The sequence below is a fragment of the Brachycentrus maculatus genome, unplaced genomic scaffold, assembly GCF_059751285.1.
Source record: "Brachycentrus maculatus isolate JH-2025_06_01 unplaced genomic scaffold, ASM5975128v1 h1tg000239l, whole genome shotgun sequence".
NCBI lineage: Eukaryota > Metazoa > Arthropoda > Insecta > Trichoptera > Brachycentridae > Brachycentrus > Brachycentrus maculatus.
Genome location: NW_028280990.1, coordinates 208,625 through 229,395, shown reverse-complemented (window position 1 = coordinate 229,395; position 20,771 = coordinate 208,625). Strand labels below are relative to the sequence as shown.

Sequence of the window (20,771 nt, the reverse complement as noted above, 5' to 3'; positions counted from 1 at the left end):
CATGCCTACGATTTTTTTCATTGTTTTATATTTTTTCTGCATTTCACAATATATTATAATTGCAAGTACAAAAAAATAAATAAAATCATCCATTGTTTGCTTTGTGTAATACCACTTTTATAAACACTCATTTGTGACTACCGGTTTCGGAAAATTATTCCATCATCAAGGTCATTAAAATAAAATTATTACGATTTGACGTTTCGCTCACTCCTTTCAACAACGTCATATATCAAAAGTCGACAATTTTCAGTTGTGCATGTTTTCGGAATGCCCAGAGAATGTACTATATCCCAGCAAAAGCGGCATATTTTAACTTAATATTTACCCGCTACAGGGCAGAAAGTGTTGTTTTGGAATTTTGAAGAAAAGGTATTTATTTATTCATTTTTTAAGTATACTAAATACTTTTCAAATGGAGAAAAAACATTCAAGTTTTACCTAAAAAGATCTGTTGCACAGTAAAAAGTTCAATAAGTGGCTTGATATTTATTTTTAATACATTTCATTATATTCTTAAACTTTAAAAACAATCCTCTGAAAAATCAAGTTTTTTTATATATGACGTTGTTGAAAGGAGTTAGTGATTTGTATAAAAATAAAATTTTTGAAAGAGAGAAAGACGACAAATGAATCACAATGGGAATATTTTCAAAAGTGGACTCGAAGTTAAATTTAGTTGGTTATTTATTATGGATAAGTCTTTATATGTTGCTTTGCTTATTTCTAATTGTTTTAGATGATCTAAACAAAGACCAGTTTTATTTACATGTAAAATCTCCTTCCTGCAAAATCTATTTTTTTATACCATACCCTTTTTTTTATCTCTGAATGTTTTTAAAAGTTATTATAACATTAACGTGGAATTGTTTAATTGACTTTATTTTTATTAATGTAACTATTTTTGTTAATGTAATGTATGTTGATTATTGTTAGTGAAACTATTTTTTTATACTTTTTTAAATGTAAAGCTGTATAATTCCCGAACAAATAATAAATAAAAAATTAAAAAATTAAAATTTCTATACCCGTTGATTTATTAATATTATGGTCTTCAGATATAAGGTGATTATCAAATTCCGAAAAATTATTATTAAATGCACCTTAGATGTTCTTTAATTCTGATTTTTAATAAACGCGATATTTTTCCTATGTAAACGGCAAAATAGAATATAATAGAAAGAAAACGATAGATGTCAGAAATAAAAATAGATTAAAAGTGCCAATACGAGTATAAACTACAAATATTTGATTTTAACAGAAAACAAAAAAAGTTACCAAATATGTACTATATCGTTACACGTTTCAAAGAATAAAGTACTTATATCCGATTTTTTTAAATAAATAATTTGAACTAAATTTTAAATCGATACAAATGAAGGTAATTAATGTCTAACATATAGTCTTTGTGGAATAAATAAAACAGTTTAAGAGCTATGAAAAATAAGTGTCTTTACGCGAGTCTGGATTTGCTTAAAGTACATTATTCACTGTTATTATTTTATGTAGTTTTAAGTAAACTTAAACCAGCCTATGACGGTCGTCAGCCCCGTAAATTCCCAGACTTCCATTTTCTATTTCATCTTTGATTAGATGTCAAAAAATAATATGAAAATATCTCCAGTAATTGGAGATAATCCAGATTTTGTGAACATGTATTTGGACACACTCAAAATCTTATTCATTATTTGTAATAATGTTATCTTTCTGCAGCATCCATGAATTTTTTGGTCTTCCTCTAGATGTCTTTCGAGGAAGATCCATGGCGATTGCCTGGTTCACAATATAATCAAGTTCTCTGCGTACCATGTGCCCATACCATCTCAATTGCCTTTCCTCTACCTTACTATTGATGCCTGTTACAGCCAGGCTCCCACGAAAGCGTGAACTCTTTATATTGTCTCTAAGGGACTCTCCAGCTGACCATCTAAGCATTCGCATTTCAGCAGTTTCTAGTTGCCTAGAGTAGGTGTTGTACATCGTCCAGCATTCGGAGCCATAGAGGAGTGCGGGTCTGACAATTGCTAGGTAGACTAAATCATTATTTACTAACAGTTTGATATATAATATACATCAAGCTATTAATAAATGATGATTTATTATATTTATATAAAGGATTGAAACGGGCTTGTAATTCTTTCTGTTCCTATTCAGTGAGCTGAATCGAACCGTAAACCCTTGACATCTCAGCCAACGAGCCAACCATCGGAACGTTCAGGACGAATACAATCGTACAAATAAATTCAGACAAACAACAAAATTTGCCTTTTCCACATTCGTTCATCTTCTCAAACATACCCGTCGATTATTACGACTTTTGACCTGTCTAGTTTATGGGGTTTCATTAATTGATTCGGCAGTCATGTTGTGGTCAAATCTATCCATTTTTAATTTGAGTTTTACTTAGTAAATACCACTATTTCTTAAAACCTTTTCGGCTGTCCAAACACAGTAAGAGACATTTTTTGCATTTTTGGATTAAGTACAATCTACTTAGTCCAAAAATGCAAAAATAAACGTACTACAAAAAAATGTCCCTTACTGTGTTATGAGTTTGGACAGCCGTATTGTGACACGTATTTCTATGCATTCCGCATCATTTCCAAACACCGTAACTCCGTGCTCCAATTCTATACGTGTGGGTTGGTACCAGGACTCTAGCTACGGCTTATGCAACACCGTTTACCGTCTCCTACGCCCCTACTTTTGAGATTTCATATCCTATTCGTGAATGTGAGTGGATATTCTCTTTATGATCAAAGTTACTAGAATTTCATATAATTCTTGAGTGAAAAATGCAATATTGCGAAGTTATATATACAGTAGTGTAATGGTCAGCACGCTCGGCTACCGTACTGGAGGTCCCGGGTTCGATTCCCAGGGGGATCAAATAAATATAAGTGATTTTTTCACTCTTATATTTATTCAATAATACCTACCCTGGACTTGTACCGAAATCGGAGGGCTGATCACCTTTCCTTCGTGTGTTAACGATAAAGATAACACTACGTTTATATGATGCAGTGCCCTATACACCATTGGGGTGCGGATAAGGGTTTGAATGAATGAATGAATATATACAGAACTGTAACATGTAACAGATGGTGCTGCCACTGTAGAGGACTTTGTGAAGTACGTTTGGTAAATTACTCCCGAATAAAAAAAGACCTTAGGTTGAAAATGCGGTGTATGAACCAGTAAAATTTGATTGGAAAATAATAAAATAAAATAAATATATAAAAATAATAACAATAATAATAAAAAATATAAATATTTATAAGTATATATTTTTTTAAATTAACAAATAAAAATAAAACCCGTCGCAGGTCTTACCTTGACGAGATTGTTGACAGCGTGCGACACGGCCTGCACCGGCCTGTTGAGGTCCGGCATGGCGTTGCCATCTTCCGCCTCCTCGTGGAGTATCACCAACCTGGAGACCTGAAGAAGGAAACACCTCATGAGACGATGACACAACGTGAGACACTACCAGCGCGTAGGGTGAAACTTCCATATACGTCACTGCTCAGGCCTGACGAATATGACAACATTTGCCTATTCAAAATACCATATTAATATACTGAAGAACATGTCCGTCATTTGTTTTATAGCTTCATGTTCGTGGGGACCAGAGGCGTGTATTCTATATCGCTCACTCCATAAATAAAAAATCACCAATTTTCAGTTGTGCATGTTTTCGAAAGGCCCAGAAAATGTACTGTATCCCAGCAAAAGAGGCATATTTTTAACTTAATATTTACCCGCTACAGGGCAGAAAGTGTTGTTATTGCATTTTTAAGAAAAAGTATTGTTTAATAATTTTTTTAAATATACTAAATATTTTTCAAATGGAGAAAAAACCTTCAGGTTTTACCTAAAAAGATCTGTTGCACAGTAAAAAGTTCAATAAGTGGCTTGATATTTATTTTTAATACATTGTATTATATTTTTAAACTTTAAAAACGTTCTCCTGAAAAATCAAGTTTTTTTTATTTATGACGTTCTTGAAAGGAGTGAGCGATATAGGCAGAAAAGCAGTGCCTACCCTGGAGTACTCGCGTTCCATATAGAAACACGACCAGTGCCTACTATACCTTATCCTTACCCAACCTACTGCCTAACCTGATTAAAAAAACCCTGTGCACGCCACTGTTAGGGACAGTATGAAGCAATAACTTATAGATACAGAGTTGTCAAGGCCCAGCATTCGTTAAGTCTCTTAACGATTAGCGCTCTCTAAATCCAGGTAAAATTTTACGTAATTGTTTTTTTTTTTTCTAAAAACACCGTTTTTGCAATTAAAAAAAAGTTCTTCCACAAAATTCTATGGTTTTGAAAAGATGAGTTATTGAAAGGTAAGGAAATTGTAAATCTCTCTCACTCACTCAAACCCTTATCCGCACCCCAATGGTGCATAGGGCACTGCATCATACAAACGCAGTGTTATCTTGATCGTTAACACATGAAGGAAAGGTGATCAGCCCTCCGCTTCGGGTACCAGTCCAGGGTAATATGGAATAAATATTAGAGTGAAAAATCACTTTTATTTATTTGACTCCCCTGGGAATCGAACCCGGGACCTCCAGAACGGTAGCCGAGCGTGCTAACCATTACACAACGGAGGCGAACAAATTCCAAATTGTAAATAAATTATAAAAAAATTTTTTCTATAATTATTCTAAAAAAATAACAAATTAAGATGTATATATTCTAAAAATATATGGCGTCTAGCTTCTCGATCGCTTTTTGAATTGTTTGTTTGCGAGTTCCCCCTTAACCTTTAAAATACCGTGTGCATACCGTAAATAACGAAATTAATATATAGTTTTGAAAAGAAAACAGTTATTAAAAGTCATTAAAAAGTTTTAAAAAATGATTAAAATATTTTTCAGTATATTGTATTGTAGATACATATATTCTGAAAAGTACTCGTCAGAACTTCGGGACGCGGATCTGACTTGAAAGGATGCAAAGGAGTTGGCAGGCGACAGAAAACATTGGAGACAGTTCGGCTGTCCAAACTTAAAACACAGTAAGGGACATTTTTTGTAGCACGTTTTTGCATTTTTAGACTAAGTAGAATCTACTGAGTCCAAAAATGCAATAAAAACGTACTACAAAAAAATGTCCCTTACTGTGTATTGAGTTTGGACAGCCGAGTTTGTGGAATCCGTACGCTCCACATTGGGAGCGGATATGGTTTAAATAAATATTCATATTATTTTTTGACATCTCATCAAAGATGTTGATCTCATCTCATCAACTTTGATGAGATGTCAAAAAATGATATGAAAATTAACTCCTATAATTGGAGATAAAACGTTTGGGATGAAAAGATATTATGTTTATTTATGTTATTGTCTATTCTCAATATGATTAATGTTTTACTTTTTTATAGGATTTGGAAAAACCAAAATGTTAATAGTAAGTGGTTTACACATAACATTTTATTTTTATAACATTTTTTTTATTTTTTTATATATCGCTCACTCCTTTCAAGAACGTCATAAATCAAAAATCGTCAATTTTCAGTTGTGCATGTTTTCGGAATGCCCATAAAATGTACTATATCCCAGCAAAAGAGGCATATTTTTAACTTTATATTTACCCGCTACAGGACAGAAAGTGTTGTTTTTGCATTTTGAAGATAAGGTATTGTTAAATAATTTTTTTAACAAAACTAAATATTTTTCAAATGAAGAAAAAATCTTCAGGTTTTACCTTAAAAGATCTGTTGCACAGAAAAAACTTGAATAAATGGCTTGATATTTATTTTTCATACATTGTATTATAGTTTTAAACTTTAAAAACGTTCTCTTGAAAAATCAAGTATTTTGATTTATGACGTTCTTGAAAGGAGTGAGCGATATGACATTCTTATAACATTTTTCTTTGTAAGTAGCTTATATTCTTCTCCGTCTTATTCCTCATTGCTGAGGGTTGTGTGTGACCCTTGCAGAAGCAATTACTCTTCTCCAGTTATCCCTTGACTGCGCTGCACATAGCGCTCCAACCACTAAGGTGCCTGCTACTGCCTTAATTTGATCGGTCCATCGTGTGGGGAATCTTTCTCTCAGGCTATCCTCGTTGCCACGCGCAACGTGTCCAAAGAACTGGAGAATCCGTCGGGTACAGATATTGCCCAGAGTCAAGCCATCCAGACGCAGTTCCTGGCGAATGGACTCATTGGTGCGTCTAGCACAGTAGCTTATATCAACTTGTTAAATTGATGTGTCGCAATTTATGTGTTTTTAATACATATTTATGTAAATGGTACAATAGTACCGTATTTATCAAAATAAATAAATAAATATTCCAGATTTGTGAACAAATATTTGGACACACTCAAAATGTTGTAAATAAATGAATATTCTTTAAAAAAATTATATTGCAATTTACGAGTACGTTCTAAATAAAATGTGCATAGAGATTCGTCTGGCCCCTCGCGCAGCCTATCGCTTAATGAATTGGATGTTTGCGATGCATTTTTTTTTTCGATATTATATTTCTTTATATAATCTTTTACATTCTCTCTGCTTACCCCTGCGGTGAAGCTAATAATGGTCAATTAGTTAATCAAATTACACTCTACGCCGTCTATAGAATGGAAATGAAAACTCAGTAGGACATATAGCTGTCCTCGTCACTCCACATACAAAGCGGATATGCCTGTCTCTCTCGCACCGGCCTGCCTTCCCGCCAATTTGGCGTCTGCATTTTAAATTTTCGAACAGCGACAGGAAATGGACGTTCTAAATTTAAACCCCGACCAATCAGCGGAGGTTCGCGGTCGGAGGAAATTATTGCCAGACCGCGAAATATTTCCGTGTTGTCTTCTTCTTCTTCTTGTGAGGCTTATCCGCACCCAATGATGCGTAAGGCACTGCTTCAGATGTTATAATAAATATATATAAATATATATATATATATATATATATATATATATATATATATATATATATATATATATATATATATATATATATATATACACACACGCACACACACACACGAGTATATATTCTTCTAACTCTTATCCGCATCCAATGGTGCATAGGGCACTGTATCATATAGACGAAGGGTTATATTGATCTTTACATCACTCCTGCGCTTCAAGTCAAATAAATACAAATGATTTTGTCTGCCTCCGTGGAGTAATGGTTAGCGTGTTAAGCTACCGTGCTGGAGGTCTCGGGTTCGATTCCAAGGAGGGAGGGGTGAAGAAAAATATCAGTTATTTTCCACTGTAATATTTATTCAATATAACCCTGGACTGGTACCTGAAGCGCAGGAGTGATCACCTTGTCTTTATGAAGGTAATGATCATGGTAACACTGGATTAATACGATGCAGTGCCTATGCACCATTGGGTGCGGATAAGGGGTATTTTCCACACTAATATTTATTCAATATTACCCTGGACTGGTACCTTAAGCGGAGGACTGATCACCTTTCCTTCATGTGTTAACGATCAAAATAACACTGCGTTTATATAATGCAGTGCCCTATGCACCATCGGGTGCGGATGAGGGTTTGAATGAAAAAACAACTAGTTTTGCACATTAATAAGCTCAAAAGTGGTCTCATACGAGTGTTTTCATTTTTAAATAATAAAAAAAAAAAACAAAGATAAATTGATGTTTTTTTTCTTCTCTCTCCTACACCTGTTGTAGTATACCGTGTGACGTGGATGCTGGCACGCACCGCATGCCCACGCGGAGCCCTATAAGGCGATCTAGGTGAATGTCTCCAACGCGGTGAGGACGCGAAGGTCAACACCAGTCACCATAATGGGACAAACTAAAGCCGATACCAAACGAGTTGGCCGTAATCCATGATGTAATGTGTAATGTGAGAGGAACATTCTAGATTTGATAGCAACCGACGTGCTCGAATCGTTAACAACAGGCGCCGTGGCGTCGTCGACGCTCGACTGCGTAACCGGGGTCGGGGATCGATACCGCCAAACGCAAAGTGTCGGGTTGTGGTCCCGTGGTTAGTGTCGCGGACTCTCGAGTCAGAGTTTCTCGGTTCGAACCCACTCTGCTACAATTTGATACCTATTTCTAGTAATGAGCCGCTTAGGCTCACAGAAATACAGTAGTATGAAATTGAAGTATTGTTGTAAATAACAACAATAAAAAACATAATTATATATCTTTTATTTATTTTTTTTTTAAATATTCTTATTCACCTAAACGAACATTTCACAAAATTTTGGATGTGTCCAAATCCCCGTTAACAAATATGGGTTTCAGCACGCGGTATTTTTACATTTTGACATCTCAACAAAGATGAAGAAGAACATTAAAGTCTATTAAGTTTCACATCAAAAAATGTCTCTCTTGACTAATAATTTACCTTTTACAACATTTTGAGTGTGTCCAAATACTTGTTCACAAAGCTGGATTATCTCCAACTATAGGAGTTTCTTGACATCGCATCAAAGATGAAGAAGAATATGGAAATCTGGGCATTTACGGGGCTGACGACCGTCATAGGCTTCTGATAATAATGATAATAAAATAGTTTCTGCTCAATAAAAACCTTCTTTTCATCTCACCAATAGATGTCTTTAGTGAAGTTCTAGTGATTCAAGAACAAGGTTTCAAAATTGGTTCATACATATAGAACTTCCAAGAATTTGAGTATATATATATATATATATATATATATATATATATATATATATATAGAACTTCCAAATATTTGGTAGTGTGATTGTTAATCATGGGTAGAATTGGTGAATGTTACACGTGTGTAAAGTTATCGCTTGAACCAGCCTATGACGGTCATCAGCCCCGTAAATGCCCAGACTTCCTATTCTTCTTCATCCTTGATTAGAAGTCAAAAAATAATATGTAAAATAAATCCTATAATTGGAGATAATCCAGATTTGTTAACAAGTATTTGGACACACTCAAAATGTTGTATATATTAATTAACCGTTTAATTTATGGGCAAAATCAGAGGTCAGTGTATTTTTCCGGTGCAAACTGTTCAATTAAATTCAATAATGGGACTTACATTAGGAGAAAAACAAATACCATTCGCCGACGCCAGTAAATCATTTCATTATTGGTAGTCAAAACGCCTCCGCGCTCAGAATACAGGCATTGTCAAACTTGGGCTCGCGCGCGCCCGCAGGGGGCTTGGAATTAAGTGAAAATGAGCAGTTATTAGAGATATATTTTGGAGAAATTAAACACTCTGTTTTTTTATCCACTCACATTTTTATTAACAACCAACTAGTTTCGGCAACAACCTGTGCCCTCTTCAGGGTTTGTTTTTTTTTCAGTCATAAAACAAACCCTGAAGAAGGCAACAGGTTGTTGCCGAAACTAGTTGGTTTTAATACAAATGTGAGCGGATCAAAAAACAAAGTGTTTTATTTCTCCAAAATATATTACAATGATCCACAAAGTTAATGCTTTCAATATTCAAAATATTTATAAGAGATTTAAAATTTTTAAAAAATGTTACTTCTTTTAATTAAAGATGTTACATTAGAATCAATAATTACTTTTGCCATTTTTTACAGTTCAGTGCCAAAAATCGACGTTTATTATAGTTAAAAAAAAATACTAATTTCCTTTGCAAATGTGAAAATGGAAAACAAACATAATGAGGTCGAAATTTAATTAAAATAAATGAATTTGTCTATCCTTACTAGGTATAGCAAATACCTACTAGTTCTGAGGTTGGTGACATTTACTTTTTTACAATATACGAGTATTGTATATTTAGTATAAGTAACGTCCAAAGGTGATATTGAAATATGAAAATATTAATAAAAAATTAAAGAAAAACCAAAAACTAAAAAATATAAAATGGAGAAGTGTATGAAACTGAAACTAATGAATGAAGTATTTCTCGCAATATTTTGAGTGAAAAACAAGTACACTCTACTACTACTGTGAATAAAATATTTTTGGGTTTTCCCGATCCAGGGTTTTTGGATTTGAGGAAATCCGGGTCACAATCGAGATCAAAAATGATCAAAGATAAATAATGTATAAAACGCTAGATCACACTTTTCACGTAACATTTTATTTAAAAACATGTATTTTTACTATTATGTTCCCACCTTTTGAGAAGCGCTGAAGCGACAGCCCACCTTAAATCACCTACTGCTCTTAACGGAGTTGAGAATAAAATGTAGGTATTACATAATCATTGTTATTTTTAACACTGTCTTCGCACACGTATCCGGTAGATAAGCATAAATGTCTAATTTACTCAGAAAATACAAAAAATAAACAACGAATTTTCAAAAAAAATAGAAAAATCATTGGAAAAATCAATTCGTTCATTGGATTGCATGAAAACTGTACGGGAAAAAAATTATACGGAGTGGCGCAAAATCAATCACCCTTTCGGAAGATGTTGTAATTTTGGCAAAATGAGTCGCACGTCAATTATATTTGACATTTCGCTCACTCCTTTCAACAACGTCATATATCAAAAATCGTCAAATTTCAGTTGTGCATGATTTCGGAATGCCAAGAAAATGTACTATATCCCAGAAAAAGCGGCATATTTTTAACTTAATTTAATATTTAATATTTACCCGCTACAGGGCAGAAAGTGTCCTTTTTGCATTTTTAAGAAAAGGTATTGTTTAATTATTTTTTTAAATATACTAAATATTTTTCAAATGGAGAAAAACATTCAGGTTTTACCTAAAAAGATCTGTTGCACAGTAAAAAGTTAGTAATGGAATATATAAATATCAGAGTGAAAATAATCATTTTTATTATGACCACCCTTGGAATCGATCTCGGAGCTTCCAGTGCGGTAGCCGAACGCGGTTACCACTACACTGTGGATATGGACCATATAATAGAGGTAACTAGATGAGGTAAGTAATAAAAAACATTAATAAACGGGAAACGGAAGTGATTTCTTAATAAAAACTTTAATCCTATATTTTGATGACAATTTTTGTGTCCATTCTGCAGGATGTCGTAGATTTGTGCCAGCGTTTCCCAACACGGGGCGTGCGCCCCACAGGGGGGCAGTTAGAATGTCTTAGGGGGCAATGCGCATGATTATTTTTGTTACATCTTTGTCGAAAAACGCATTTTCAAAATAAGTAAATCAAACCCGAGGATCGCACTTATTTTCTTTCGCGTAATGTAATAAATATAATATATATTATTTAATGATTCGGCATTAACTTTGTGGAATGACATGATAAAATAATTTAATTTTTATTAAAATAAATATAATAAATGTACGTACATATTTTTTTATTAAGATTAAATATAATAGTATATATCGTGGGTTTTCTGGCAAAAAACGAAACAAAAACTCGAAAATATGCAATTTTGACTCGATGATGCATATTATAAAGTTTTCAAGTTCTATAAACTGGCAAAATATACTAAGTAGTTTGAAATGTTATATTTGTGTGATTTTACAAGTAAATTCAACTTTAAGTTTAAAAGCGGGTATTTTATTCAGATTATTTGTATTTTATTTATGTCCGCCTCGGTAGTGTAATGGTCAGCATGCTCGGCTACCGTTCTGGAGATCCCGGGTACGATTCTCAGGGGGGTTTAATAAATATAAGTGATTTTTTCACTCTAATATTTATTCAATATTACACTGGACTGGTACCTGAAGCGGAGGGCTGATCACCTTTCCTTCATGTGTTAACGATCGAGATAATACTGCGTTTATATGAAGTAGTGCCCTATGCACCATTGGGGTGCGGTAAGGGTTTTATTTTTTATATATTTTATTCAGGCTAAAAGCTTTAAGTAACAGGGATTATTCAAACAAGGATTTTATAATTAACGTTTTTTTGGCAGTATACCCACGATATATTGTATACTAATGTGCATTTTTTATTGCAAGTTTTTTTTTTGGGTAAATAAAAATTTGATAAGAGGGTGGAGATTTTTGAATCGTTGCCGTAGGGCATGGTACAAATAAGGTTGGGAAACACTGGTTTAGAACAATTTGCTATGAAGAAATGATAGCTTACAAAAATTCTTGTAGTAATAATAATAATAGATGATTCGCTTTAATATCCTCGCTACAATTCGTCACTTCCGGAATTCGGTCGTTAAGGAAATAAGTCGAAAAATGAACATCCGGAAGATTTGAACGCTGGCGTAATTTCGTACGCATTGGCCGATATTTTAACCTTGCAAAACTTGTAAACCCTCTCCTATATGAAGGCCTTACTCTCAATAATATAATTTATTAAGCTTCCGGCTGCACTGAGAGCCGGACGTCAGTTCACGTCCGATTTTGTATTTTCATTTTTTTAAATATATATCTACTTATTGAAAAAACATTTTTATAATTTTACTTTTCAAAAACTCTTTTCTTTTTAAAATCATATATTTATTTCGAAGAAAAACTTATTTTTTCAATACAAAAACTTTTTTTTTCAATACTAAAACGGTATTTTAAACAAAATTTTCATTTACATATAGTAAAATGGGAATTACTTAACTTTAAACATAAAGAGTAAATCCACTCACGAGTAGGGATAGGATGAAACTTAAAAAGTTTAAGCCTGAGTAGGGTCATGATAAGCGGTGTTGCTTAAGCCGTAGCTAGATTTCAGAGTCACTTGGACGTTAGAATTGCGATTTATCGTTTGTTGGGCCACAAAACATTCTGGCCGGCATCGTCTTTAAAAAAAAATACGGGCCAATGATTCCACCTGCCCATAAGGCACACCAAACAGTGACTTTTAATGAATGTAAGGGCGTCTCCACAAAGGCTTCTGGATTTTCTCCACTCCGAAATTCGGCAATTCTGCTTATTGCCGAAGCCATTTAACTAAAAATGTGCCTCATCGGAAAGCAAAATTTTGCATTGAAAAAGAGGATCAAGTTAAATATTGTTTTCGGCCCATTCACCGAACCTACGACGCGCATAATGGTCATTCAGTCTATTCATGGTGAAATGGCAAAACGTACTGACTACAAATCAACTGTCAACTATCAAATTTATGTATTTCTGTCAAATCAAACCACGTCAACTGTATTTCTACAGACTATCATTTGCCCATATTTTTTTCAACACGCCGTGCAAAAAAAAATACGCTGCAGAACCATGATTACAGACTTTTTCGTACCTCAGTTGAATGCCATTGATGTGACAGAGCTATGGTTTCAACAAGATGGCGCAACATGCCGCCATCAATTTATTGCGGGAAATTTTAATTTGTATGCCTCTAAAAAAACACCCTATACAAACATCTATTTTTGAAGGGAAATGCACTGCCGACAATTTCAGATTCTGTTCGTCTCTGGTAATTATAACAAGACATCGGCACTGTTTACATGACTCATTTTTCTAAGCAGAATCGAAGTTTGCTGCGTAATAAAGTCAATAGTGAAACGTGCCTTACGTTTATTGTTTGCATAAGGCCAGCCGCACAATGGACCTGCCAAGTCTTAAAACATAACATTACACATTCTCACATGTAGCGTAAAACATATTAATAATTATATGTTGTAGTACAAACTAAAAGCAAAGTACATATGTACACACTAGTAAGTGTTTTTTTAGGGGATATTCGCAAAATCGGAATTCATTTCACCGGAGAGGTCACATGCTTCTTCACGCCCAAAGAATGTATAAGGATATTTTTTTGTTTTTAAGATAAATATATAAAAAATATTTTTTATGATTTTGTTAACTCTTTACCATTCAATACCACATTGTTTGATAAGTCGCAGCTTAATTTTCTTTAAACCCAGGTGACATCTGACATAATTAATTTTTATCTTAAAACACGGTTTTTGTATTACAAAATATTTTTTTTTTTTTTTAATAATTATATGGTTTTGAAAAGACAACAGTTTTTGAAAATATTTTTGCAATATACATATCGTAGTCATACAGGAGAAAGTGACCAAGTGCATTTTTTACAAAAACGTGATCATTGACTATTTGATATCTTACCAGCTTAATATTGCCCTGAAAAAAATCGCGAATGAGTTTAAACTTGGAAGTTTAATATATTTACTTGTTAAAAATGTCTAACTGCATTGATGTTTATTTTTTTGCCAAGCAAAGGTGACTTAAATGGCCCTCCTGAACATTTTACGTTTTGTAAGTTGGTCACTTTCTCCTGTACGACTACGATATATTTAAAAAAAAAAACAACAACAACAAAAATATGGCTCTCAGCGTTGCCGGACGCTAAATTAATTATACTATAGCGAGTAAGGCCTTAAGAAGTCAGAGAGAGAATTGAGATTTACAAGCAGCCTAACGGTTAATGCTCGTGGAATAATTCTAAATCGTGTTACTTTTACGCTAACTCCTTATCACCTCTAGTTTCTTATCTCTCACCTGATATGCTAATCATATTTTACGAGATTAATATCGTGGCTTCCGTTATTCAAAGGCAACCACGATATACGAGTACAGTAATTCCTTTACTTACGCGATTTCGATTTTTTTTAACCCTTAAGATTTCAAACAAATGTTTTTTTTCTTCACAAAAATTGTGTACATTTATTCACAGAACAATTACAAACATTTTATTTTTGACATCTCATCAAAGATGAAGAATATTATAGATGTCTGGGCATTTACAGGGCTGACGACAGTCATAGGCTGGTTTAAGTGATCACTTTACACACGTTCACCAATTTTACCCTTTATTGACAACCACACTACTCAAATTCTTGGAAGTTCTATATATCGCTCACTCCTTTCAAGAACGTCATAAATGAAAAAATTTGATTTTTCAGGAGAACGTTTTTAAAGTTTAAAAATATAATAAAATGCATTAAAAATAAATATCAAGCCACTTATTGAACTTTTTACTGTGCAACACAACTTTTTGGTAAAACCTGAAGGTTTTTTCTCCATTGCTCAACAATATTATTTTTAGCAAACGAAGGAAATTTAAATAAACTAGAAATTATACAAAATAAAGCGATGAGAATAGTTCTTAAGAAAAATAAATATAGCAATGTAAAAAAAATGAGAGATGAACTAAAATGGTTATCTGTAAGAAGAAGACTTAAATTTAATATGTTGATATTTATACATAAATTTTTTCACGATAAATTACCAAAATATTTTAAGGATAAAGTTGTCTTAAACAAAAATTGTCACGAATATGCTACTAGACAAAAGGATAAAATAAGACTACCATTATTGAAAAGAGCTGAGTCGCAAAATTGCTTGATGTATAAGGGTTTAAAAATGTATGATGAGATGCCTGAATGTATGAAGAATGAAAAGTGTCTGAAAGAATTTAAAAATAAATGTCTAAGTTACTGTAAGGAAATGTAAATATATAAAGATGATGTAAATGTATATAATAGTTTATATTAGTTTAATATAAGCTAACTTAAGAAATAAATAAATAAAAAAAAAATTGAAAAATATTTAGTATATTTAAAAAATAATTAAACAATACCTATTCTTCAAAATGCAAAAACAACACATTCTGCCCTGTAGCGGGTAAATATTAAGTTAAAAATATGCCTCTTTTGCTGGGATATAGTACATTTTCTGGGCATTTCGAAAACATGCACAACTGAAAATTGACGATTGTTGATTTATGACGTTCTTGAAAGGAGTGAGCGATATATGAACCAATTTAGAAACCTTGTCCTTGAATCACTAGAACTTCACTAGAGACATCTATTGGTGAGATGTAAAGAAACTTTTTATTAAGCAGAAACTCTTATATTAACTTATGATAACTCTTATATTTGGACACACTCAAAATGTTATAAATTACAAACATATTTATAATATTTTTTGCAAAGCCACGTTGTGTGTCTTGTCGGTGGAGTTCTTTTTACGTACATTTTTTATTGTTTTTATCCATTTTAACCTAATACACACAAAAAAGAGAAAAAATTAAGAATATAAACTATTTAACAATTTTCATAGAATCAACTCTTGATCATTTACCCATTTTGATTATCGAATTGATATTCGCATACAAATGGAAGGAGTCTTTGCTTGAAAAAAGCTTTCCTCATTTCACCATAGCTGTCTCTAGTGAAATTTCGCATACTGTGTTTCGAGATTGATCAATATATCTAGAAGTTCCGAGAATTTGAGTTATGTGGTTGTCAATCACGGGTAAAATTAGTGAATGTTACACGTGTGTAAAGTTATCACTTAAACCAGCCTATGACGGTCGTAATCCTTGTAAATGCCCAGACTTCCATATTCTTCTTCATCTATGTTGAGATGTCAAAAAAATTACATTTTATATTTTTAAAAGGCGTGTAAGAAAGAAACAAAGAAAGGAATGTAAGGCTGAACAAGGGATAATTGAAAAGATTAGGAAGAGTGCTTTAAGGTGGTATGGACATGTGGAGCGAATGGATAACGAGAAAATGACTAAGAAAATACAATATATGTAGCAAATGTCAGCGGGAGAACAGAACGAGGATGGCCGAAAAAAACTTGGCACGATCATATCAATCAGAACCTAAAATCTGGTGGTGTCAAAAGTCTACGTAATCGGAGGCCATGTGTGACCAGATGTGTATATGGGAAGGAGGCGAGGAGTGTGGCGTTCCATCCTCTCTGCCTCCCCAAGCGAGAAAACGGCGCGATGGTAGTAATAGTAGTTATAAACAGTTATTTATTATTTAAAAACTTACTTATAACCCTTATCATAGGGTGCATAGGGCACTGCATCACATTGACGCAGTGTTATCTTGATCATACTTACATGAAGGCAAGGTGATCACTCTTACGCTTCAGGAACCAGTCCAGGGTAATATTAAACAAATATTACAGTGTTAAATCACTAATATTTATTTTCACCCCCCCCCCCTCCTGGGAATCGAACCCGGGACCTCCAGCACGGTAGCTAGACACGCTGACCATTTATATTTTTACAAAACTTGTGTACTGTTTTGTTTATTATTTGCAATGTTTTGAATGTATTGTAGCAGTAGTAGTAGTAGTAGTAAAAAGCGTGTTCGCGGACACTAGGCGGTTATCGCGTTATGTAATTCTAGTTACTCTATGCAAGTGTGGGAAGCGCCATATGCCGGAGGATCGTGTGAGCCGCCCTTCACACCACGACGAAATCTGTATTTGTTTACGCGCTGTCTAAAAAAGGAGCCGTTGCGTCACAATTCGCTATCTTCGGCTTCGATCCGATGTCATAGGTGTCGCACGCTGTCGCACTCGACTGTCGCAGAGCTAGGTCAATGGCAGAAACAATTATCGAGAAATAGCTATCTTAACCTCGACATGTGAGTCGGTTGCATTGGTGGTCTCTTCGTCAGGAGAATAAAGACATAAATACATAAGACATAAAAATCTCGGTAAGTGGTTATATGGTATTGTTTAATTATTTTTTTAAATATACTAAATATTTTTCAAATGGAGAAAAACATTCAGGTTTTACCTAAAAAGATGTGTTGCACAGTAAAAAGTTCAATAAGTGGCTCGATATTCATTTTTAATAAATTTCATTTTATTTTCATACGTATTTCATTTCTGTTCGCCTCCGTAGTGTTATGGTCAGCACGCTCGGCTACCGTTCTGGAGGTCCCGGGTTCGATTCCCAGGGGGGTCAAATAAATATAAGTGATTTTTTCCACTGTAATATTTATTCAATATTACCCTGGACTGGTCCTGAAGCGGGGGGCTGATCACCTTTCCTTCATGTGTAAACGATCAAGATAACACTGCGTTTATATAAAGCAGTGCCCTATGCACCATTGGGGTGCGGATAAGGGTTTTATATTATATATTATTTTCATACATTAAAAACGATCTCCTGGAAAATCCTGTTTTTTTTATATATATATGACGTTGTTGAAAGGAGTGAGCGATATGTCAATATTGTGCGATCAACACATGGCATTGTATATACAAATATAGTTTAGCTATCTAGGGTTAAAACCAAAATTAGACTCAAAATATTTTGAGAGAAAAAAAATACATTGGATCCGTGTCACTTCATTAGCGAGAGAGATTTATTTGTCATAAAATACAAATTTAGACTGCGACCGGCTGGGCGTAAACTTACGCGAGCACGCACGTGTCCTACGATGCGTCAAAAATAACGCACGTTCAACGTCGGGTCGGCGGGAACATCCCACCGCGTCAACACTGGTGTTTTCGTATTCTTGGCTTTCATCCATTGATATTTTCTTATATATTTTTTAAAAATCTTTTTTCTTTGATAACAGTCCCCGTTTTAGACTATTGAAAATCTACCTGTATACGCGGGGCCCAAACGGTAAAAAGCGAGAAAAGAAAATTCACACACGGTGTTTGCAAATGATGCGGAAACACGTGTCACAATAGATTTTTAATAAACAGTCGTATTTACCGAGTGAAATTTAAATTTAAAGTGGATACATTTTACGACAAAGTGACTGAGGATCAATTAATGAAAAAATAAAAGCTTTTGGAAAAAACACACAACTCAAATTCTTGAAACATCATGCCGATGGTTATGCCTGTAGGAAGAGCTACCGCTATGTTGAACAATATCTCATTGGCTATTGATCTGTTCCATGTGTCTGAAGGAGTTTTCTGAAGCGGCATTCTTCTACACCTTTAGCAATAGTTCTTGCATATATTTTATTTTAATGTATCCGATTTAAATTTTTTATAGTTTGTAATGTATATATTAATTGAAATAAATAAATTGAATTATATTGAATTGAATTTAATCCTATTTAGGAATGAACATGAATTTGAGTCGTGTGCTTGTCAATCATGATTAAAATTGGTGAATGTTACACGTGTGTAAAGTGATCACTCAAATCAACCTATGACGGTCGTAAGCCCCGTAAATGCCCAGACTTCCTTATTTTTTTTCATCTATTTTGAGATGCCAAAAAAAAAGATACAGAGGATTAAAAATTTTAAAAATCCATCAAAGTTGAGTAACTAAAAAAAGAAGAAGAAGAAGGTTCACTATCCTCCGTGTACAGCGTCAGATTACCCGGCACATTCTCTCTGCCTACCCCTACGAGATAGTTACTCAGTTTACTAAAAGCTAGGTAGATATTGGTCGCTAGCTAGCGATGGGTTATTAGCGATTTATTATTTGTGTTCCAGTCTTGTTAGCCATAATCCCATGTCCCAAAATGAGTAATAGAAATTAATTATCGGGAATATTATATATATCGCTCACTCCTTTGAAGAACATAAATAAAAAAATCGTCAATTTTCAGTTGTGCATGTTTTCGGAATGCCCAGAAAATGTACTATATCCCAGCAAAAGCGGCATATTTTTAACTTAATATTTACCCGCTACAGGGCAGAAAGTGTTGTTTTTGCATTTTGAAGAAAAGGTCTTGTTTAATTATTTTTTTAAATATACTAAATATTTTTCAAACGGAGAAAAAACCTTCAGGCTTTACCTAAAAAAGATCTGTTGCATGGAAAAAGTTCAAAAGTGGCTTAATATTTATTTTTAATACATTGTATTATATTTTTAAACTTTAAAAACGTTCTCCTGAAAAAAAGTTTTTTGATCAATTTATGACGTTTCTGAAAGGACTGAGCGATATGACTTACGTATGTAAAACGTTTTGAAAAAATAAATAAAAAAATGGGTGATTACTCATCGCTACCCGGGAGAGACATGTCCGAACGCCGATAATTCCACATCTTGGCGCATGCGGCATATGGTTTAATTGTTGTTTTCTGAAAATACATAAGGCATAGTATCCCTGGAGCGGACGGCTTGCCAAGCCAGAGGAACATCTGAAATAGACGCCTAGGTATTTATAACACACCTTGCGCAACAATCCCACTAGGTATATGGAACGTTCGGACACACAATTATTGTATAAACGCGAATCCATCATTGGCTGAAGAAACGTTTTTCTTATTATGCTGGTTTTTAGGTGCTAATTGGACGTTTTAAAAGTCAATTTGGACACCTTATAAATCAAGTTGTAAATTGAACAAATCAAATTTTATTTCTTGAATGTTTTCCGCAGATACTTTGTGGCACATTTTATAAGCTTTATAAAATATATTAACTTTGTTTTCACCACTTTTTTTATTAATACAATTTAACCTACCGGTTTCAACGAGAACCTCGTCATCATCAGGGTTTATTTTAATTCAAAAACATTAAAAATATTGAAATATTCTCACCAAAAACTTCCACACACTCCGTAAAAATCCTAAATGATATTTTTATAAAAATCTTTTTGGGAACAGATCTTTTTAGGTAAAACCTGAAGCTTTTTTCTCCATTTGAAAAATATTGAGTATATTTAAAAAAAATAATTTAACAATACCTTTTCTTCAAAATGCAAAAACAACACATTCTACCCTGTAGAGGATAAATATTAAGTTAAAAATATGCCGCTTTCCCTGGGATATAGTACATTTTCTGGGCATTCCGAAAACATGCACAACTAAAAATTGACGATTTTTGATATATGACGTTGTTGAAAGGAGTGAGAGAAATAAGAAAGTTACAAAAAAAAACACACTAACACAGGGCAAAATATAAAACAATAAAAATCTTTAATCACAACTGTATAATATGATATACCCGTTCAGATAATTGAGATGGTACAGCGTTATCCTGATTGCAATCAAGGGAAGGTGGTCCGTTTATTTGTTGAAATACGCGCCATGTGGCGCCTTCACGGTCGAAATCATCACCGATTTTGATCGAATCATCTAAATTACAAACATTACATGGCTTTGGTATGCGCAGATTTGAACATCAGGCATTCGCCTAGTGGGCGAGCACCCTACCCACTCGACTGCGCGACTCGACGATCGATTGTGATTCTCTTTCAATGACCCTCGTTGTCATTTTA

The 20,771-nt window shown here is 33.7% G+C and overlaps 1 protein-coding gene across 1 annotated transcript in view; it reads right to left on the bottom strand.

Annotated features, from left to right (window-relative positions):
* The window catches only part of Vinc (vinculin), a 74,147-nt gene that overhangs the window by 43,051 nt on the left and 10,325 nt on the right, over positions 1-20,771 (bottom strand). The window contains exon 2 of the mRNA XM_088264884.1: positions 3,334-3,441. Coding sequence (XP_088121010.1) covers positions 3,334-3,441 — 108 coding nt within the window. The remainder of the gene's footprint in view (positions 1-3,333; positions 3,442-20,771) is intronic.